Source organism: Camponotus floridanus, unplaced genomic scaffold (genome assembly GCF_003227725.1).
Source record: "Camponotus floridanus strain SB8 unplaced genomic scaffold, Cflo_v7.5 scaffold21, whole genome shotgun sequence".
Classification (NCBI taxonomy): domain Eukaryota; kingdom Metazoa; phylum Arthropoda; class Insecta; order Hymenoptera; family Formicidae; genus Camponotus; species Camponotus floridanus.
This window is the reverse complement of record NW_020229337.1, coordinates 1-25,370: the sequence shown is the minus strand read 5'-3', so window position 1 is coordinate 25,370 and position 25,370 is coordinate 1. Positions and strand designations below refer to the sequence as shown.

At 28.5% G+C, this 25,370-nt stretch overlaps 1 protein-coding gene and 1 long non-coding RNA gene across 3 annotated transcripts; one reads left to right on the top strand and one right to left on the bottom strand.

Moving 5' to 3' along the window:
• Window positions 1-2,900: 2,900 nt before the first annotated feature.
• On the top strand, window positions 2,901-10,032 carry LOC105253079 (synaptic vesicle glycoprotein 2A). Of its 2 annotated transcripts, none has more exons than XR_002192628.2 (12): window positions 2,901-3,232; window positions 4,056-4,103; window positions 4,190-4,351; window positions 4,744-4,906; window positions 5,251-5,372; window positions 6,093-6,331; window positions 7,565-7,731; window positions 7,819-7,996; window positions 8,300-8,417; window positions 8,755-8,865; window positions 9,248-9,375; window positions 9,749-9,922. XR_002192628.2 is itself a non-coding variant. In XM_011260872.3 (12 exons), exons 1-12 carry the CDS (start codon window positions 3,187-3,189, stop codon window positions 9,832-9,834), a joined length of 1,617 nt encoding a protein of 538 aa, XP_011259174.1. In that variant the 5' UTR covers window positions 2,902-3,186; the 3' UTR covers window positions 9,835-10,032. The 2 variants fall into 2 exon arrangements, 1 of the variants encoding a protein (XP_011259174.1); XM_011260872.3 differs by having other exon boundaries at window positions 2,902-3,232; window positions 8,755-8,914; window positions 9,749-10,032.
• Window positions 10,033-17,951: 7,919 nt separating this feature from the next.
• On the bottom strand, window positions 17,952-18,954 carry LOC112637832. The gene is made up of 3 exons (XR_003122762.1): window positions 18,916-18,954; window positions 18,427-18,505; window positions 17,952-18,105 (listed from the first exon to the last, which is right to left on the bottom strand). It is a non-coding gene; the product is annotated as an uncharacterized LOC112637832 (long non-coding RNA).
• Between the last annotated feature and the right edge of the window lie 6,416 nt (window positions 18,955-25,370).

Below are 25,370 nucleotides of genomic sequence, written 5' to 3'. Positions count from 1 at the left end.
TTATGGTTTCTCTCGTGCGATTAAATAAATGTTCTAATATATCGAGAGATGTTCCAAGGGAATATATGTCTAACTAAGATTATTCCAGCTAGAATACCTTTTAGGATAACAGCTTTCTTCTCACCGCGTGTTAAGGTTAAAAGTGAGAAAATATAATATTCTTTCTTGATAATCTCCACGAACAAGAAAAAATAACTATTGCCTGCCACTATTGTTATTAATACATTGTGATGCAAGTAGTGTCTGGTTTCCCATCATCATGCATACGCGGTAATTTACACAACCGAATGTATGATATTGATACACATGAGCAAATGCCCAAAGCCCTGCTGATGCAGTTTTGCGATATATTTTTTTCCGCGTCATCGAAAGATCATAATATTTTATTAGCTATCAAAACTCAGCGACGTTTGTTATCGAAATTATTTTTTTTTCTGTTTTTTTTGCGCATTTGTCAGTTACCAATATTTTTTTACAATAAAAATGGTCACTAAAAACATTTAAAATTATATATATATATATATATATATATATATATATATATATATATATGCTAATGTCTCTCTGTATAAAATCAATTATCTAATTAATTATTATTTATCTTAATAATTCCAATAATAAAAATAAAAGATAATGGCATAAAAAATTTTTTTTAAGAATATTACGTAAGATATTGATTTTATATATTGATTATATATATATATATATATATATATATATATATATTTTGAGATTATTAAATATTTTTTTATTAATTAAATTTCTAAATATTTTTTATAAATGATTCTAATGATATACGAAGTGTTCCATATAAGAATTTGGGAAACAAATTAAATTAAAATTGAATTTAATAAATTAAAAATAAAATAATTAATCGCGATTTATGTATAATTTTAGAAACAAAGCAGAATCTAATGTGTAAAACTTGATAGCATTGAGAAATTTAAATCGCCTTATAAAAGGGCTTTTCCGACGCAATTTGTATGTATAGTTCTCTTGCCAGTAAACGAAAATCACCGGTCGAGAATCAGAGAGAGGATTACACACTGAATGCAGTGCAGTTTGAACCCGGTGCAGCACTCTCGTGTTCCTGTCAACTGAGTCGGACATAACTGAGAGAACTAGCTGGTGACCAAAGGCTAACGCAACATCGCCGGATCAAATATCCATTTCCGTTTCTGCCGACATGAAGCGTATGTCTCTGCATGGCTCGCGGCCGGAAATGACGTGACGGTTTTTGCGATGGAAAAAAGGAGAATGGAGGGAAAAAAATTTCGATTTTTCACCGAGCTGCTATTTTTGAAATTAATAATGTCGAATAGTCCTCTTATCATAACTCATAAAGCAGTATACACTATTTCAAAGACTATTCTACGCGATCAATTTGTCTTAACTTGAAACATCCTGATGTGTAGTAAAGCATATATAAATAAAAATTTCTAATTTTATATTGAATTAATATTTTTCCATATTAATTATTAGATTATAATATATTTTATTCTTTCTTTTACTATTTTTTACCGAAAGAAATTTAAATGCGTTAAGAAATGCATTGATACATATTAATGTGATTTAAAAAGATTATTTAAAATAATAATAAGATTAGTTGCACATATGCACACACATATACATATACAAATATGATATTTATCAATTTCTTTGCGGTCTCATCTATGATATTCGTCGAATTTCACGGATAAATGAATACGAATAATGATCGAGGCTATTTTCTTCATACTCATGTTACTCGTGCCTCGATATATTAAAAACTAATTGAAAAATAATTGAACATAAATGACAATATGAGAACGTCACGTGCACGTGAGTCAATTTACAGCAGCGTATTTGTACAATGACTATAACAGTAGCAAATATATTTGCACAATGACTATATGACATGTGACATGTTCATCGCGATAAGAAATTAACTGTTTGATGAGAAATCAAAAGTAAGAGTCACATGTGATACCCAGATGTCGTCGGCCGATTACTTTTTTCGCGATGGATTCTATTAAATAAGCTGTACTATTATTTCATTGATTGATTTCTTGTATTGTTTTGAACAGTTTTATTTATTTTACTAAAAATCTGTTTCATACATAATGATATAGGAACAAAAGTATTTAAAAGTTTATATGTATACTCGCTAATTATATGATAGAAATTTTTTGTCCTTTTTTTCTATCTAAATAAAAGTTAACATCATCTTCAAGAATTATTCGAATTGAATAAATAAATATATATATATATATATATATATATATATATATATATATATAAAGAAGACATTTTTATAAAAATTTAAAGAATATGTGTGCATCATATATGTTTTAATAATACTTTAATATTTTATTTTTTCATAATAGAGAATATTGTTAAAACTTATCACACATATAATTCTTTAGTGAAACTTCTTCAATTGTTTGCTTTTTCATGCATTATATGAAATAAAAATTTATTATAAAACTATTTTATCATGAAATATTCATTTTTTTGTGAAATCCAAAAAGAGTTATATGTTCAATAATAATTTTAAATAAATGTGCATAATTGTTTTTATCCCTTCCAATTACATTTAATCATTTATTGCTCCAAAATTAATACAAATTATTAGAAAATAGATAAATAAAAAATGATTGTATCTCCTTTTTTTGTAATTGTAATACGTATAAAACATTTTTAGTATGCATGTGATTCTTCGTCTAGAAATTACTGATAACAAGTCTTAACAGGTGTAACAAAACAAATATCTATAATATATGCGTAAAGATAATGTAACTCCGAAGAAACTCAACTCTACTAATGAGAAACAGCTGAGAGATGTTTGCAACAATTGGATCGTTTGACCTGTTTTTATTGGCAGATTGCGCAAGCGAGAAGCTCGTCAATGTAGTATCGTGTTTTACAGTTCGACCGCACGCATAGAGTCGTTTCCCGACACTGCTGGTAGCACTGATAAAAAAAAATCTGCATATCTGATCACGCTCTCGCGAAGTGCAACCACTTTTCTGTCCAAAGCAAATAACGTAGACACGGCGTAGTTGATTTTATTCTGAGACAAATACCTGGTGGTGGAACAAGATAGTTGCCTAAATCGACCGACTTGGGCTTCTATTTTCGTCTTAAGAAGCAGGACCGACTCAACCACGTCGAGCGCAGTCGTCTCTTCAGTTCGTCGCGTCGGATATGCTCGGAAGTGACCGTGAAAATGACAAGATCGCTACGATAACCGGTGAAAGAAACTTTGCTTGTGTAACATCTGATGGTGTTGATCTTTCTTTAAATTGCAGTACAGTAAATGTGATTTAGTGGTGCATATACAAATAGAAACTTTTGGTTCTTAAAGTTAACAGTTTTTAGGTTCTTAGCCAGATTACCGAGCAGTGTATTAAGAGAAAGTATATAAAAATTTTAAATGAATAATATGTCTATAAACTCTTACTTTGTGACATGTTTATAAATCATTATTTACTTAGTTTTGATAGAAATGTTTTCAAATAAATCTTATTCCCATTCATGAATGAGAATTGTTTGTGTTTACGTATAGCTTTTGGCTTCGTCTGTATTTATTATATTATGTCATAAAAACAATATTATAATATTTAAATATATTATTAAAACAAAAATATTTTAGTTATCATAATTTATATTGTGTATACATTTGAGATAAAATTCATATATATTTAAAAATTGAATTGATTAGGTATATAATCAAAGATTTTATTTAGATATTTAATATTTATCTTTTAATATATAACTAATGTAGATAATGATACATATATTATTTAGAAAAAATTGTCTAATTATTATTCTTCTAACGTAGATAATTAACATAGATCATTGTTAAAAAACTGTCTAATTATTATTTTTCTTTTCTTGTTTTTTTTTTACTTTATCTATAAAAATATTTTTTTCTGCAAGTAGATTCCTCAACCTGAGAAAATTCTATTCAATTCTTTTCTATTTTTCATATATATTTTTAATTGTTTCTTATATAATCCATAATGTAAATATGAAGCTTTGCTTTGTAAAATTACTAGTTTTTCATTTTTCAGAGAACGTTAACGAATCGGCTGATTTCAATAAAGCCATCTCGACAACCGGTAAAATTTTTTAATCTCATTCAAAATAATAATTTTTATTATTTTTTTACTTGGTCTATTTCTTTTCCTATCTATTTATATTTTAGGCTATGGAGTATTCAATGTATTACTGCTATTGGCAACAGTACCAATCGCTTGGACCGTCATTTTCGATACTACTTCCGGCGCATTTATCTTGGCATCAGCTGAATGCGACTTGGAGCTTACATTCTTTCGGAAAGGGGTGCTTGTTGCATTTCCTTACATAGGTACAAAACTTCAAATAGAATCAATTAATACTCATATAAATCTGATGTAACATATAACTGATAATTATTATGAAATTACAGCAATTTGAGATTGTAATAATTTGACATTAAGAAATTAAATAAATCTAGTATTAATATCAATATTATCGAATCGGTATTAATATCAATATATAGTATTAATATCAATATTATCATATCCGAATTAGTTTATTATTACAAATTCAATTTATTTGATATATCTACGTCAACATTTTTTCTTTCTATTTCGTTACATATAATTGATATTAAATTACACTCGTAATTTATATTGAATTACACTCATAATTTATATTAAATTACACAGTGATCTTGATACTACTGATACTACTGATTTGTATCTTGATGTTTTATAGCTATGACAACAACTGCTTTCATATGGGACTACATAACACCCTATATAAGCATGAAAATACTGTTCATGCTCGCATTATTAATTGATTCGATTTTGAACATCGTAAGCAGTGGCGTACAATCTTATTATATATTTATACTAGTCAAGTTTCTCAGTGGTATTCTGTGAGTATTCATAATTCTTTTAAAGGAATTATTAAAATATTTTTAAGATCTAACTGTGCTTTGCTTGTTGAAAAATATTTTAAATATATTAATATTTGACATTTATAAAGAATAATTAACATTCTCAAGTTTTACTATTTAATCATTCTAAGTAATAAAATATTCTCAACATTAATTTTCTCTGATTAATAGCATAATATTTTTTATAACCGAATTTTCTTGTTATAAAACTCTCGAGGGGTTTAAATGTATGTTTTTCCGATCTCTCAAGGTTTATCGCAACCTTCTACCCTCGTAATCTTATGCCCGATAAGATGTAACGCGTGCGCATCTATGATTTACAGCGTAGGCGGCCCGTTAGCGATGGTGATGACGTACCTGACGGAATTCCATTCGGCGAGGTACCAGCCGCGCTTCACTACATGGGCAGGATTTCTCTTCGCTCTAGCGAACATCGTGCCAGCAGGTAAACACGCGATCGCGCGATAAATCGTTTAATGCATCGCACTTATCAACAACAATACATTATTCGCGGAAGCAAATAAATAATGCGCGTAAAAATATATTAAAAGCTAAATTCGAATAGAGAAACTGCGGGGAGAAATATATTATAAAATATATAGAACATTTTTATTTATACGATAAATACATGCACATGTAGCTTTATATAACTAGATGATAAAATACTTATGACTGTATTATCTCTTTATAGTATTTTTATTTTTAATTTATATTCTAATACATAGCCATAATATTCTAAGAAAAGGATCTAAAGTCGACCTCGTGCTCTTCAGCTTTTAATATATTTTGACGCGCCAAGAGATTGGTGATACTGAAGTTCGAAATTAGATTACATGTCACTATCAGTGTCTCTATGTGTAATGATCAGTGAACTTTATCCGAGAGCGTAAGGTAAATCACACTGACACTGAACAGTTGAACGCGCGAGATATCGAGAAATTGCGAAGTTTCAAGAAGTGAATCAGCTAATTTGGACTGAAAAGAGAATAATTTTACCTGTAATTAAGATTTCTCTTTATCGCAAAGAAAGTAACATCAAAAATCGAAAAGTCAATTTTACTCGATATTCTTCGCGGAAAAGAAATTTAATAAAAACAAAGCTATAATATACATATATATGCTCTTATAAATCTATCTCAACAATTAAATGTATTCGACTTTTCAGCTCTAGGCATAATAATACTGCCGTTAGATTTGAACATCAATATCTTCGGTCTAAACTACAATTCCTGGCGTATATACCTGTTAATCTGCTCAATACCACCCGTCGTCGGCTTCGTGACGGCGACTATGTTGCCGGAAAGCCCTAAATATCTCATGGCAATTGGCAGATCGGATACTGCCTTGAAATTACTCAGGAGGATGTACTATATGAACATGAGACAACCTTTGGAAACGTTCCCGGTGAGTCAATTCACATTTCTGTTTTTATTTTACGTCTCTCTTTCGGTTTGCTATTTATTATTTTTTTAATAGAATATATATACGAATATTTAAACAGAAATACCTAACAATTTCTGAAGCTTTCCGGTAATATAATCTTAAATAATATGTATAATAAAAATAATTTCACTAGTTAATTTAAACCTAATTTAAATGATTTATAATTCCAAATAAGAATTTATAATTTTAGAATTTATAATTTTATGTGTAGTTTGCTTTTGTTGTTTATTTGTAATTTTATCAATATAAAAAATATCTAAAGAAAAAGAATACATACATATAAAGATACATCTCGCATGATATGAGTATATATTAAAATATGCAGTACATAAAATTATAAATAAATATCTGAAATTTTACCACGAATTATAGATAAATTTTAATCTACAAAGATAAAAAAGTTTATTAAAAAATTTTGAAGATCTATTTCTAATGCGGTCGATTTATTAAGGTTGAGTTTCGAAAAAATAACGTCTAAAATAACGTCTCGATTTAAGGAATGATACAAACAAACAGAAGAAGAAACTTGTCATTTTAGATGTTGTTTGATAGAACACTCAACTAAGATTCATTTTCATTTCTGACTTGAGCAACGACGATATTGCATTATTCGGACGTTATTATCTTTTTACCGGCTTATCGAGCAAAACTCGTTGTTTCGGGTTCTAATAAATGGCTGTGAGATATCCTCCGCGACTTCGTAGCGCTTTTGTTAGATACAAATGACACGTTTTATTTACGACACGTCTGCAACGAAGAGAAAAAGAATGAAAGAGCAAAGTAAAACGGAAGTACAGAATGACGCAAATCGCATTTTCTAGGCAGACAAAGACAGAGTCGGCAGAGTATCGCATATAATATATTGCATTCCTAAATTTAAACTTTGCATTTCTTTCCGTGATAAAAATCTTTAGATAGTAAATCCATTATTCTACTTCTAAATTACTTCTTAATTCTTAATAACATTCTAATGAAAACGCTGATAAATTTAGATCGATCCTGCATGCTCTTCATGTATTATGTATTACATATTTCTCCCTCTTATCTCTCTTATACATTATATAGTGTCTACTTTCGAATTTTATACCGCTACCGGCACTCTGAATTTAGATAGCAGTGCACAAATCGGACGCATAATTCACTCGGTGAGCCGAGAAAAGGGCGTCTTTCATCGTTGCCTTTTCCTCGTTGCAGATAAAAGCGCTGCTCGTTCGGCAAAAGACGCAATTGACGCGTCCCGTGCTCGAGGCGAGTCTCGAGAGGATGCGCGTTTCCTTGTACAACACGAAACTACTGGCGACGACGGCTTACCTGCCCGCCTTCTGCTTCGTAAGTTTCCTCCAATTTGGAAGTATGCTCGGGTAAGTTTGGGGTAAGTCGCGGCGATTTTCGACGCGACGATAATCAGTGCGACAGTAATTGATGCGATTTGCTGTTCGATCGCGCAGATTTAATACGATGAGATTGTGGGTACCGCATCTCTTTATTATTCTCAACAACTTCGATTCGGCAAATTGGACATCGAAAGATAGGCAACCTACCATATGCGAGATGTTGGACCGACACGCGGCTCTACCCGGCAGACAGTACTTGAACTGCACGAACTTTGACGACGCGTGCTTCAAGGTCGGTGAAATTGGCACAAAGCCAAGAGACACTTCATCGATGATCAAATTAACCTGCTAGAATATCGATCGATCTCAGAGTACAAAGTATAATTTAAATCGCGAGATATATCTCTTTTCAATCGGTAATTGCGATTTAATTTTGATAAGATTTTTATATGCTATTAAATTTTAACAATATTTTTAATTAACGTAAATTGAGATTTGAATTTAAAGATTAATCGCTTCATTAACGAGATTCTCTTATATAAATATTTTCTGTTGTATCTAATAGTAATTATAATGTCTTAATATTGTGTTCCAGTGGACTATTAATGGTGTGATTTATCAAAATTCCACCGTTATTGCGACGTCGGCCGTCGTATTCTCATTTCTCACCGGATTCATAACAATCACCAAGCTTCGAAAACAGATTGTAATGCGTAAGATATTATATATATTTTTATTCAGAAAAAAAAAGAAATTATTCTGCCGTCTTTCTCTATTAGACAATATATTTTTCAAGAAATTATTTATTAACTATCTCATATACATATTAACAGCACGAATAAACAAAAACGTAAAATTGTATATTAACGCATGTAATGAAAAAGATACGTCCTTTTTTCTCTTTCTTAAATGCAAACGTTTGCCGCATAATTTTTCACGTGTTCCTATTATGCGGCATACAAGTGGTTAAGCGTTGTCTACGGGACATAATTATTCGTACCACGCGCGGAAATAATCCGTAAATTAACGGATACAATACCATTGTTGCAGTCACGGCCTTCCTGATATCGGTGGCAAGCAGTTTCGGAATAAATTGGGCGCAGTCTCCGCCGTACATGCTGACGCTGGCGTCGGCGGTTATCGTGACGACAAGAATAGCGGGTAATATCGTTACCGCGGTGAATGTCGACGTTATTCCCGTCCCATTAAGGTAATGCCGCGCGAATATAAGCGCGTCTCTTTGACGCGCGCGATCGTACCCTCTCCGCCCTTCTCGCTCGCGCATCCCTCGTGTAACCCTGGAGATTAATTGCGACCACGTGGCAGACGCGAATGAGTGAACGAAAGGGAATGGGGGATGGAGGAGGGGGAGAGGAGAAGAGTGAGAGAGGAATATGAGGTTGTGTCTCGAGATTTTATCGGGTGCAATTTTCTCTATTCGTCGCTTTATCATCGTCGTTTGTTAACGCGAGAAAAAAAGAGGATACGCTGCTGCGCGAGATAAATATAATTTTGGTCGGCGGAAATGAATCTTTCGTTGCAGAGCCACAAGCACCAGCATCCTCACCGTCATTGGAAATATCGCTGCCATTGTGGGAAATTTGATTTTCTCCGCGCTCCTGGGCACCAAGTGCATTGTCGCTTTCATGGGATTGGGCTGCCTCTTTTCCGGTATGATTAACACAACGATTTAATCCTTTCGGATGATATTACATTACAGATAAAAGAATTTGCAAAATCATCTATTTCTGCGAAATATTTTACAATGAAATGTTAAATTGAATGTTAAAAAAAATTAACTAGGTTAATAAAAAATTAATCAAATAATATGAATTATAAAGATTCAACAAATCTCATAAGACTAATGTATCAAGTTACAAATTATTTTTATCTGTAATGCATCATTAAAATTTTTAATTTATTGATTAAATTACATGATTATAATATCTTAATTTTTTGATAAAGAGCTAAAAAAATGATTTTTAAATATATTAATATATTTTACAAAACGAAAAATTTTTTAATATGATTCTTTTTTTAACAGTCTGTTTCTGCGTATCCTTATTCTTTCCGCAACCCGTGAGAGAATCATCGAAGAAACTTGCTGAAGCTAACACGTCGAAAGTGTGAAGAAGAGAAACTTAGAAATCATTCATGTACCATGTACTTAGGATTATAAAATTTAGATTAAATGTATAGCTGCTTAAAACAAAGCTCTAAATTGAGCTGTGATATTTTTCTAAAACAATTTATCGAAAAGAAAATTTAGGAAAATGTAACAAGAAATTTAATTAAATAAATAAATATGCCTCCTATTCTCTCTTTCCTAGAAGAAGTGGATGTAATATAATTTTTTATAGAATTTTTGATCTTTTTTATCCTTTCTCGATATTTTTCATAATAATAACGTGATAATAAATTACGATAAAAAAAGTATTCCCAACTTTATTTTTAACGTCTTCTGTTTACAGAAATCTTCCCCGACACACAATGGCAATTTTCCTTCGTAAAAATTTATGGTGTCAGAAACGCAGGTAAGAATGTTACTTCCTATGGTTAAGAATCGTTTCATCGAATAGCGTTTTCAATCATCTTGAGTAACTGTCTTTTACCTTAGATGTAATAACGAAATGTCGCTATATCTCTCGATTATAGAAGCTTTTATCAGTCTATTAAAAAAAAACAATGCAAATGATTAAGTAAAATTTTTTTTTAGCTCTTTATATCTCTTCAGATCTATTTATTAAGCTATAATTACATTAAAAGTCCTAGAACTTAAACCAAGAATAATTCTTACGCTTTACTTTATCTACATTTTACATCTTTCAATGCAGATTTTACATTCTTTTGATTAAATTGCTTTCAGTTTCGTCCTCGAGGTTGAGGAAGCCGCATTTGAATTGGAAACATTTCACGCCTTCAATTCGTATGGAATTATTCAAAATTCCTCGACGCCTAGTAATGAGGGACTTACGTCAACCTACGCGAGCATCGCGTTGCAGACAAGCGGCGATAAGTTGATTACGCGTAGAACGTGAGAGATGCAACGAGTCGCGCGCAATCGTGGGTTATCGAAAGTTATCCGACGTGATAGTTAATTAGCTAGTTGCGCGCGCGAAACTAGCCGACGGGCAAATTTGCCACAAACTTTACCTATGCCGAACATGCATGAGAGAACCATATAAACACATGCTTATTGCCTTGGCAAGGCGGCGAGGCAGAAGTTACCCCGTTAGAGGCAGCACATCTCCTGGTTTTGCCCGAAGCATAAACATCCAAACTTGTGCGCGGTTTTCCCTGCTTCGGCGCAATTGTGCGATATATAGGGCAGACCCGCCGCCACACCGCGGAATTAACGTAAGCCGTACAGTTATTCGTCACTTAACCCTTTCGGGCTCCAGGGATAACGCGGGCCCGAAGAATGTTTTAATGCTATCTCAGGATTAAAGGCTTTCCGTAGGTTTCCGGCTTACATGAATGCCGGGTACTAAGGAGCAAAATTCAGACAATTCTAATATCTCGAAAGAACAACGTGTGTATTAACTATGAAAGCCTGTCTGTAAAGCCCGCTTTAGATGATTTATAATTCGTGATAAAATTCATGATGAAATTTATAATTTTATGCGCTGTTTATAACGTATATATGTATTCTGTGATATGTCTTTTATACATGTATTTTATGTCTTCAAGTATTTTCTGTAAATAACATTATAAATAAAATTCTGTTTCGAATTTTGCGACAAGATACATCATCTAAAACACATTTAAGATTTTAATTGTAAAGTAATATTTTTAATAATTATATATTACATAAAATGTAAAATATGTAAAAATTTTGATAATTTTATATAATATTTTTGAAAATTTTTTCATTTACAAGCAATCCGTAATTTTGTTTCGAAAGAAAATTAATAAATGTAAATCTTTTTGAAAATATAAGCGCAAGAATTTCATGTTATTTGGAAATTTGTATGCCGAATAACTATGGTAGACAATAATTATACGGTTTATTTTGTAGAATTATATACCGTGCGGCGTGACTCGACAGCAATATCTTTATTTAAACAAAACCACACATCGTCGATCACTTCGGCAATTTTACCTCCGATTTAATCTGTGTTGCGTTTAATATGTTATTCATTTTGATATCATGGTCATAATATCTCATTAATATTTTATCGTAATAAATATCACGATCGCTTTATTAAATGCGTTAATTAAAAGCAAACACATCATATGAAGATGTTCGCATGTCGACTATGATACAAATTAGTTAGCATATAATATTATTGTTTCGCTTGTTCATAAAATACACAGTCCTATATAATTCACGTAAATCGTTTCACATATTCAGTTTAATTATTGTGTATTTAACAAATTGGTTTCATAAATTTTAAATTGAAATAATTTTTATTAATTTTACACACACATTTACTATATGAACAAGATATATGAAAATACATCTTGATGCCCTCTCTGATATGAAGATACTGATAAAGATACTGAAATTTCGATTTTCCGACTCAATCCTTATACCCTCTATAGATAATTTAATAAAGGTCATCTCAGAGAGAAGAATGAGAGATATCATGGCTCGCTTTTAGGTGATCCCTGAAAGCGATATACCCTCTGTGGACATTAAAAACGTGGACATGAACCACGAAACCAAGGTACACGAATGTTCTCAGAGGGTAACATATAATGTGCACAAAATGCCGGTAGCACCAGTACTGTATAGCAAGAGATGGTTATAATAAACTTTTAATATAAATGAATTTTGTGGCTCTCTCTCTCTCTCTCTCTCTCTCTCTATATATATATATATATATATATATATATATATATAGCTTTTATTAAAAATATCACTATATAACTACGTAGTATAAATAACTACAGTATCTCTCTTAGTCTCACTCTTCCCCTTCGACCTGTCCGGCATAGGTGACCTTACCGGTAACTATTTAGATCGCAAAAATAATCATTTTGATATCAATTTGACGCGATTTGATTAGCAAAATGACATAAAAATGATTATTTTTACTATCTAAATACATTACCGCCGACATAGCTCTCCGGATCATTAGAGTACTCAAACCTCTTCACCCGGCAAATGCCTTCGTTAAGGTGGAGATACCATCGAAGAGGTAAAATTTTTATTATAATTATTTCATTTAAATATAATAAATATAATATAATTTCATAAAATAAAGGGAAGTATACAATATATAATATACAATAATAATATTGAAGTGTGGAAAGTAACATACATATTTAATAAAATATAATATACTTATAAAATATAATTATAATATATTAATTATAATATTTATAAATTAATACAAAATATCTTATTTTATAAAATTATTTTATAAAATTATTATACAAATTATTACATATTATTTTATAAAATTATTACATTACAAAATTATTTTACTTATAAAATATTGAAAATATATACAATATACACTATTGTGTGTATTTAATACAATTGATATATAATTCATATTGAATATAAAATATACAATAATTAAACTATAAAGTATAACATAAATAGTTTTATAAAACATTATTACAATATATAATAATATTTACAACATATACAATATATTTATGATAAGAATTTATAATATTTATATAATATAATTACAATATATAATTTATAAATATAATTATAATATTTATAAATTAGTACAAAATATCTTATGATACAAAATTACACGAAAATGTCTGAAATGCACACAACATTCATTTAAAATTAAATCAAATGATTTTCAAACAGACGATTCAAATTATTCGTGATATTTATTAATTATCGACTTTTCATTACAAAACTTATTAAGAATTGCGTAATATGAATAAGTTGCAATGAAAAAATCGTAAATACATTTACATTATCTATTATATTTCTTCATTAATTATTATATCTTATCATTAATTATATTATCAATTTTTTTATTACAAAAAGAAAAGTATTTATATTGATACATTTTAATTTTTTAAGAAAGTTTGACACGTAAAAAAATAAGCGAAATTTTGTATAAGCCAACGATCAAGTAAAAAAATAATAATTGCAATTAAATATAAGACGAAGATATCTCGCGAATAATCTGATGATAACAATTCGAAAGATTAAAATAATTTCGCCCGATCGTCAATTAATATCCGACAGGTAGAAGAACAATATTAACGACTTTTACTAGCGACTTTTTTTTAACGTATGTTTTACGTAGAATTCTATCGAGATTGATCCGCGAAGGAAAATTAAACGACTCGTCAAATGTCAAGAGTTCCACTGCAAAATGGAACGAATCTCAGATCTTCCAGACCACTCCCAATAGCAATGATTTTAACATTTCAATGAATCAATGACAATTATGATCACCATCTTTCATTCACAAAATCGAAATTTACACGAAAAAATGTTCTTCCATTATTTAGAAATGTCTTTTTATTAATAAATAATAAAACTATTATAATATAACTATTTTTATAGAACTGTGCATGGTTACAAACGAGTATGTTTAAGAATCATGAAACATATGCGCATTTATCGCTTGTTAAATGTACGAGTACAATAATTTTCGGGTACCAACTGTTGTCGAGACGAGTCGAACCCAATAACAGCAAGATTTTGAAAAATTTCGTATTTAAATATTTCGCGACGTAAAATAAAAAATTATTAATTCTTCTATAATATATTTAATAATATTTTAATATATCGATATCTTACTGATATCAGGGTACCCATTCGACTTGCCTCGAATTTTTTAGTACTTGTACATTTCATGTATATTTGTGTGTATTAGTATAATATTATTGATATTATTGATTAACATAAGAAAAGTTTTATCAAATGTGTCATATTTTGCACATATATTTCCTGCATGTAAAATATCTAACAAATTTTCTATATAAAATATCAAACAAATTATACTTAAAAATTAATATTAATGGCTTAAAATGGCAGGATGTCCAACACCTAAAAATAATCTCTCAAAAGAGATCAAAAGTAAGGTTAATTAAAAATCAGTTAATAAAACATATTCGTTCGTAACCATATATTTTGTTAAAAAAAGTTCAAAGATGAACAAATAAATTACAATTTAAATTTACCTATTTGGTAAATTAATATTTATCTCTATATAATAGCTATATCTATGCTCAATGCTTCACTACTAACAATAAGTCTTTTCCAAAGCGATAAAAAATTTTTAAACCGATATTAATATTAAGAATAATAATAACAGAAGAAGATTTAATAAAAGAAGAAAAAATTCTTTATTCAAAGTGTATTATTTAATTATAATTTCGTGATTCGACTTTAAAAAAATCTGTCTTTAATTCATTGTTAAAACCATTGCTTCCAGGAACTGTGTCGAAAAAACCTGGGTTTAATTCCAGCTCTGCAACGAAAACCTCTAATTTTCAACGAGGCATTGAATTCGTTGTAAATTAATTGTTCAAGAACCGACGAGAAATTATTTCTGCAAAAGGCCATTTCTCGATAGTACGAACCGCGTTAGTATTTACACGAAAGACAATAAGATAGCAATCGCGCCTTAAACCAAAAAGACGAAAAAAAAACGCGATGTTTGTAATATTAATTATACATTTATTTAATAAATATTATTCATTTATTTAACAAATATTTAATTTCAATTCGCAAATTCACGAATATATTTAATTGACAAAATCCCGAACTTCTAAATAATTTTGACAAATTGCGATTTTACATTATCGAAAGAGCAAGTATTAAATTTCGCGAGTGAGAAATTAATATTGCATCATTGGCTTAATATCAAATCACATTCATTATTTAATCATTTTTATGTTACGCATTATAATAATTAAAAAGATAATTGAAACTACGAAATTTAGAAATCAAAATTTTCCGTATTTATTAACTTCCGTATCAAAAACAGACTATTAAATTCTAGAATAATTTTAAAATAAAATGTCTAACAGACAACGAGTATTTATTGGATATATATTAATTTTGTAAACTTTGCGTTATGTATTATGTGCATTTTTTCAATTTTGTGCAATTAATATAATTTACAATATGCAATTATATATATACAATATATATAAATTATTACAATATATAAATTACAATATATTGATTATATACATAGTATAGATGTAGAATATAGATTACAATGATGCTATCTCTATCAAATAAGTCGATATCAGTTGCAAATTTGCACAAAAATGTTCCAAAATAAGTACGTCTTTTATTGCTTAAATTGATAAATGACAATATTTTATCAAATCGAATATATATATATATATATATATATATATATATATATAAACTGTAAATTTAAAAAAAAAAAGAAATTATTTATGTTCTAATATATAATTTAGCTTTATTTAATATCTTAATTATCAGCATTATTAGATAATGATAGCATTTACATTTGAATTTAACATTATATAAAATGTTTATAATGGCATACAATATTTACTATATTATATTTATTTTTATATATACGAATTATATTATTAATATAATTAATAATATAATTCGTATATATAAAAACGTAATTTACAACACAATCAAATTATTAAATATCCACATTACATGTAATTCACATTATATGCAATGTGAATATTTATTAAAAAATCAAGAATGATGTCAAACATTATACATCAATCTTGATTGTACAGCTTTTTCAGAGTACAATTAATATACAATTTTACATACTATAATATACAATTTTGCGGTCTTAAATTATATCTTATGTTTTAATAAGGAAAAACTTTATAGTATATTATATAGTAATTATCTTACTATATAAAATACTATAGTTTAACAGTTCATAGTCTAATAATCCTAACAATACTAACAATCCTTATCGATCTTAATAGCCCTATCAATCCTGACAGCCCTATAAGTCCTAGTAACCCTATCGATCCTAACAGGCCTATCGATCCTAACAGGCCTATCGATCCTAACAGGCCTATCAATCCTAATAGCCCTATCCATCCTAACAGCCCTACATTGATCCTAACAATCCTACAAATCTTAACAATCCTATCGATCTTAACAGTTTTACCGATCCTAACAGCCCTATCCATCCTAACAGCCCTACCGATCCTAAAAACTGTAGCAGTTTTATTTGCTGATTAGGCCAGCAAGAATCCGTGATTACTTAAATCCGCGATTTAGGAAATGTGCCCTAAACACGATTCGCGAACCTATTTCCTTTTTGTCACCATTTATTTTACGCGTCTTGATTTATTTTTTAAATGTTAACGTGTATTTTATGTCGGACCCGTTTATTTTACGCGTTTATTTTATTGCGTGCTATTGCACGTAGAAATACATATGTATATTTCGTTTTTTTTACTTCTGACCAATATTTTGGTCATCCTCTTCATCTTATTTAAAATAATTTGTCGGATCAGTTAAACTTACCTTTCACTGATCACGACCATATTTAATTTGGCTACTTTTAGCAAAAAGTTCAGAGACCTCTCAATAAAGGAGAATAACTCCTTTCGTTGCAAGTTATTTTCGCATGAGCATAATTTTACGCTCATTTATAGTCGTAATATGTAACGACCATTGTCATTTTAATATAACTTTGCTTTAACTAATATAATACTAAGTCATCCATCAAAATTAATTGATTGAAATTTTTATGTTATACGTATATATATAAAATATTTGTAACAAAATTTATAATAAACTTATAATAAAATAAAATTAATTGAACATACATTTTTATATTTTTCATTGTATTTTTTCTTTATATTTACTTACTTATTCATTAATTTTTTTAAATATTATATATGATTTACTTAATCAATAACTTAGATTTATAATAGTCATAGCAAAGTTTCTGATATGCTACACTACATAAATAGATGGACTACGAAAAATTAAAACAAAATCAGCATGTTATAAAGAAACAAATTATTATATAAAATATTAATAAAAGAAACAAATTATTATATAAAATATTAATAAAATTAATAGCATGTTTTTTATTAAACAAAATAAATAATTGACTGTAATAAAAAATTGAAAAAAAATTAAAATTTTTTTTCTATATTTATTTAATTAATAATTTTTTTCTATATTTATTTAATTTTAAATTTGCATTCCTAAGATGCTGTATTACTATATATTGAAAAAAACTATTAAAGTTAATATATATATATATACCTATATATATATATATATATATATATATATATATATATATATATATTAAATGTAATTTGTTTAATTTGTTGTAGCCCATTTATTTTAAGGTAACGAACCTATCTACAATCTATATCTACAATCTACATTTACAAACTCCACAAATCCGTTACCTTAACATTAAATAAAAGTTTTTGACTCACCAACACTGATGCGCAACAGCGGAGTCGATTTCGAAGCTACGTTGTCTATAACATACAAATATAAAATTCAAATTAGCAGTGTTTAAAATGATTAATATTTTATTATATATATATATATTTATTTATTTATTATTATATTCAATTATTATTGTACGCAACGAATTTTATATTCGATACGAGCAATAATAAACAAGTATATAAATATAGAATAATTTTATAAATAGTAAAAAAACTATTTTTTAAATAGAAACTTTTTTTATAGGATTTATATAAAATCTTTTTCTTTCAATCTCTCTTGTTTAAATCATTTGAATAAGTGAAGCAAAACTAATGCAATTTATAATAAGTAATATACAATAATAATACCATCAGGTTGTTCCGCTGGTGCAGGATGCCTCTCCTAGGCCTGCTCCTCCTCTCAGATCGTCAAGTTTGCTTCGTCGATCTATAACATATAAAGAGAAAATTCAAATTGTAGCGGAGTTTAAAATAATTAATATTTCAAAAAATTATTATTGTATGCATTGAATTATATTCGATATAATATATATTATATATATATATATATATATATATATATATATATGATATGTATAATAATAATCAAATTAATAAAATAATTCTATAAAATAAAAAAAAACAGAACATTTATTAATAATTCTCTATCTTCACTAATTTTATAAAAGCTTATATTTTTACAAGATTATAGCTTTTATTTAAAAATCTTTTTCTTTAATTCTCTCCTATTTAAATCATATAAATAAAAAATCAAATTACACGATTAATTGTTTAATTTAAATTATAATAAATATATTTAATATTTAATATATAATTACAAATAAATAAATTGCTTACCAGAAGGTTGCTCTGCCGGAGCCCGATGCCTCTCCTAGGCCTCCTCCTCCTCTCAGTTAGACGCGCGATACTTAACGGCACTCCCGCACTCACGAGCGATATTTTTATATCGCTATTTTTGTAATTTTACGCGCGATACTGAACGGCACTCCCGCACTATTCGATACGATTAAAAATTTTCTGTTTTGTCGCGCGATGTATATATTTAATATATATATACTTTAAACGGCACTCCCGGTTTCGATACGAGCGAAAATCCCGTTTCACTTGTGAAAATGGGATTGCGAGAAAGTCCAACGCGAAAACGCGATAACGCGATGACGCGAAAAAGCTAAACGCGAAAACGCGGTAACGAGACGCCGCCGTCCGCGACACGTTGACGGCACCGACGACGCGAAAGGGTACTTAGCTTCCTCTTCAGGCTCCTTGAGATTTATTCTAAATTAAAAAATTTAAAATAAACTTCAAGGCACCATCCAAGTACTAAGCCCTCCCACCGCGACAAGGTGTACCCCGTGGGAGGGTTATATTATATAAATTTATGTTATAATATAATTTGTGAAAGAGAGAGAGAAAATTATATTATATATAATTTTATATAATTTATATAATTTATGTGTGAAATTCATTATGTATCATTCAATGATGTAATATAAATCATTGTTGCGCTTCCGATTTTATGTCATATATGCAATAAATATAACAATTTTTTATCTCAGTGTAAAAAGGTGTCTATTTATATATTATATATTATTGAATAAAAGATTACAGGACAATAATTTTCTTTAATAAAGGAAAACTGAAATTTAATTCACAAAAGTAAAGATGTTACGATAAATAATGTGGAAATTATTAATATAATAATTATTGCTAAAATTATTGCAATCCTTAAATCATGTCCATGATATTAATTCGTAATCGAAATATTTTACGTGCTATGATTGTATTTTATATCGATTGTATATTTTATATCGATTATATATTCATAAAAGTTAATTACACATTAATCATATTATTATATTAAATAATTATTCGATAATGATTGCGTTTAGAAAATGAATTTAACAAAACGTCTCGTGCTATTACATTTTTGTTCGAGAGTCGCCGTGCGAATGATAATAGAATCGAGAGCCGAGATAAAATAGCGCGTTTTTGTTTACGTCGCCAAGGTTGAACACATTATATTATTAATAATTCGTAGTCATGAAATATTTTACGTGCTATGATTGTATTTTATATTGTATATTATATTATATTTTATATCGATTATATTATTAATGCAAATTAATTATTCATTAATCACATATTATATAAATTTAATGAAGCTTCGGTACCTGAATGTACTCCTTTTCTGTTGTTCTTTCAGGGCAGTGATAAAATACTCACTCGCGAAAACGCTATTTAATTATGTTCGGACATGTACTAATCAACAATCAATCAGAATATTACAATCGCACGATGCTTTGAATGACACTCTCGACAAACATGAGACTGATACTTTATTCTATTATAACTTTATTGTAGTAAAAAAATATAAGTTGCACGAGATACTTAGTAAGAAATCAAATATTAATTATTTATAACAATGTCTCATAATAATCGTTTATAATAACCGTAAGAAATAATGGAAAGAATGCGATATATGCGAAGCGACTTTTGCCGCATCTCCTCCGAATTGTATCGTGCGAATGACAACAAAAATGTTCCCGTATAAACATTGTGTTACAAAGAACGAAGGCCGTGTGTGAAGGCCGAACAGTTAATTTATTCGTTATCGATGAATATTTAATATAAAATAAAGAGTATCGACAAATGCCCATAAGCTTGTTACCCAAAATTTTTCTCAACTAGAGATTGGACTTTATTCTTGGCTTAAAGTTTATGATACTTCGGAGAAAATAATTGAGAAAATAAGTATTTTTTTAAAAGGATAAAAATTAAAATTAAACGATAATTTAGTCCATCTAGAGATTCGCATATCCGTAATCTATGTGTCATAAACTTCATTTTAAAAATAAGCTGTCTCGAGTTGGCAAAATTTAGCACAGCAATTGTTATGTTAAATATTATGTTAAATATTCTATTCTTTGAATTTCTAGAATTATTAATAAACGATATTGATGACGACATTTCAATACTTATAAATTATTTGATTTCACGATTCACATTTTATCTATGCGGATCGTTTTCATTCGAAAACGTTCAATAAACTTGATTTAAATCGATGATAAATTTAAATCGCGAGATATAATCGAATTCAAGTATCATTAAAAAAATTACCACGTATAAAGATCGCACAAGGAGAAGATAATTTATAATTCCTATTATTTATCTCTTAAAATCTTGTTGAAATATATATTTTTATATAAAATCACGCACTTCGTTCTTCGCGTTTTATTTAAGTCAAAGTAACCGTGAGGAATGATCGAAAAATAAAGCGACATACGGAGCGACTCTATTTCTGTTCTGTTCTATTTATCTCTTAAAATCTTGTTGAAATATATATTTTTATGTAAAATCACGCACTTCGTTCTTCGCGTTTTATTCAAGTCGAAGTAACCGTGAGGAATGATCGAAAAATAATGCGAGATACGGAGCGACTCTATTTCTGTTCTGTTCTATTTATCTCTTAAAATCTTGTTGAAATATATATTTTTATGTAAAATCACGCACTTCGTTCTTCGCGTTTTATTCAAGTCGAAGTAACCGTGAGGAATGATTGAAAAATAATGCGAGATACGGAGCGGCTCTGTTTCCCCTCCCACTCGAATCTCATCGCGCGAAGGATACAAAGGCAACCGTGTAAACATTGCCCTACGTCACAAAGAATGAAGGCCACGTAATAGTAATTCGTCGTCGACGAAATATTTCATAAAATAAATAACATAAAATAAATTTTGTTAAATATTCTATTTCTTAAAATTCTAGAATTATTAATAAACGATATTGATGACGACATTTCAATACTTATAAATTATTTGATTTCACGATTCACATTTTATCTATGCGGATCGTTTTCATTCGAAAATGTTCAATAAACTTGATTTAAATCGATGATAAATTTAAATCGCGAGATATAATCGAATTCAAGTATCATTAAAAAAATTACCAGGTATAAAGATCGCACAAGGAGAAGATAATTTATAATTCCTATTATTTATCTCTTAAAATCTTGTTGAAATATATATTTTTATATAAAATCACGCACTTCGTTCTTCGCGTTTTATTCAAGTCAAAGTAACCGTGAGGAATGATCGAAAAATAATGCGACATACGGAGCGACTCTATTTCTGTTCTGTTCTATTTATCTCTTAAAATCTTGTTGAAATATATATTTTTATGTAAAATCACGCACTTCGTTCTTCGCGTTTTATTCAAGTCGAAGTAACCGTGAGGAATGATTGAAAAAATAATGTGAGATACAGAGCGGCTCTGTTTCCCCTCCCACTCGAGTCTCATCGCGCGAAGGATACAAAGGCAACCGTGTAAACATTGCCCTACGTCACAAAGAATGAAGGCCACGTAATAGTAATTCGTCGTCGACGAAATATTTCATAAAATAAATAACATAAAATAAATTTTGTTAAATATTCTACTTCTTGAAATTCTTAAATTAATTATTAATAAACATTATTAATGTATCGCGATATTTCATTACTTGTGAATTATTTGATTCTGCACTTCATATTTTATCTGCGAGAATCATTTTCAATCTGAAAATGTTTGAGAACTGCATTTAAATCAACGACAAATTTAAAATATAAAATATAATAGAATTCAAGTGTCGTTATAGAAACAATTATTGGCTCAAAGGAAAATTGCAAGAAAAAGTTAATTTATAATTTTTATCATGTATCTTTTAAAATTCGACTGAAAAAAATTGAATGAAATTGTATGAAATTGTCTTATATACATATATATACATATATATATATATATATATAATGTTTGTATCTCTCTTAGTCTGACTCCTACTCTTCGACCTGTCCGGCATGGGTGACCCTACCAGTAACTACAGCTAATATTCTTATAGCCCGTTTTTTTATACTTAAAATCATCTTAAAGTTTGAAAAATGTTAATGGCCATTTCATTGGCTAAATCTTAAGATACAATCTAATTATATTTAATCATATTTAAGATGATCTTAAATATAAAAACAGACTACATGAATACTAGTCGATGTTACCGCCGGCATAGCTCTCAGGATCATTAGAGTGCACAAACCTCCTCACCCGGCAAAAGCCTTCGATAAGGTGGAGATACTTGAGGAGGAATTTATTTTATTTTATTTTTTTAATTTATTACTAAGTTTATCACAAATTTTATTACAAAATTTATTACAAATTTTGTTTACAAATATTACAAATGTATATAAAATTTACAAAAATTTATTACAATGTTACAAATATGTGTGCATATATATAATGATACAAAAGTTAATATAAAATATATAATTTGAAGCTAAAATAGTTCATTATATGAGATTACACGAAAATATCGAAAATATCCGTAAAATACAGAATTTATTAAAAATTTTCATATAATTTAGACAAGGACTAATTAGCGATTATTAATTATATGATATTTATTATTAATAATCGATGTAATAATAGAGTTTTATAAGATTTATATAATGTAAACAATCGCGATTCAAAGAGTCATTAATAAATTATCAATCGTCTTTTAAATTTGTAGGAAAAAATTGTTGCACAACAAACGTATTTTGTACAATTTATATTATTTGTGCAATTTTGTACTATTAAAGACTATTTAAAGAATATTTAAAACGCAAAAAGAGATAGACAAAGCTTCGATGTAAATCAATGATTAAATTATAAGATAAATCACTACTTAAAATTCGCGAGAAAACGCGATAAATAAATAAATCGATGATATTCGGGACAATTACGGTATGTATAATTTTTATAATATCGAAGCATACCACGCGCGCGATATATGTAATATGTAATGTTTGCAAATATAAAATTCAAGGTCCGATTTATTTCGTGATTAACACGCGATTTTATACGAATGTCGCGATTGAGAATAACATATATATATTGTATCTCGACATGATAGCTAAATAATATAAAATGGGATCATGAGTTTTAAAAAAATTAAAAAACCGCGTTATCGTCAAAGTTTCGATGTAAGTTAACGATTAAATTATAAGATTATAAATTGCGACTTAAAATTCGCAAGAAAACGCGACGAATAAATAAATTAATGATATTCGGAATATTCGATTGCAATACATATAATTTTTATAATAACTGAAGAATACCCTCAATAGACACGCGCGCGAGATAATTACTATAACTGTAATTACTATACACAAGACTAAAATACATTTCGCGCATAATTAAAGACTATTAAAGAAAATATTCAAAAACGCGAAAAAATAAAAGAATTTCGATAAAACCGACGATTATTAAGATAAATTGCTATTTAAAATTCGAAAAAACGCGATGAATAAATAAATCGATAATATTTGGAATATTTAATTTCGATATGATAATATATAATTTTTCTAATATAATAATTAATATCCGGTTAATATTCGACAAAAAGGAGAACGATCTTAAAGATGGAGGTGATTAGAATAATTAACATCTTGTTTTTAGATCAGATTTCGCAAGAACGATCTGCGAAGAAAAGTTAAATGACCCATTAAACGTCAGGGATTCCACTGTAGGAGAGAACGAATCCTTGATCTTCCAGACTACTCCCGATAACAATGATTTCAGTAATAAATCAACGACAATTACCCTCATTGTCATTTAATTCACGATTAAAATTTACGTCAGAAAATATGTTCTATCATTATTAAAAATATATTTCTTTATTGAAAACCAAATGGATATAATGATTTTTATGTAAATATGATTACGAACGATTATATTTATAAATAATGAAATACATGCATCATTGGAACTTGTGTTAAATGTGCGAATACGTATAATAATTTTGGGGTACCAACTGTTCGCGCGCGCGAGACGAATCAAACCCCATAACAAGCAAGATTTAAAAATTTCAATTCGAATAATTTGTAAGATAAAATAAATCAAATAATTTCAAATAGTTAAATCTATGTACTACTTTTTTATTATTTTTAGTAGCATTTAAATTAATTTGCCGATATCTTACTGTTATCAAGGTACCCATTCGATTTGTCTCATAATTTTTAAGTATTCGCACATTTTATGTTACATTCATATATATAATTTCGTACGTAACATATGTAATATTAAGAAATTATAACAATTTTTTGGATATGTTAATTTGTGCATGATTATACATATTTATTATACATACATATATAGATATATATAAATTAATGTTCTCTAAAATGGCGGGCTGTCCAACATCTGCAAATAGTTTCTTAAAAGAAACTAAAATTAATTAATATCCCTAGTACCTAGAAATAATTTCAAAAAAGACAAATTATATTAAT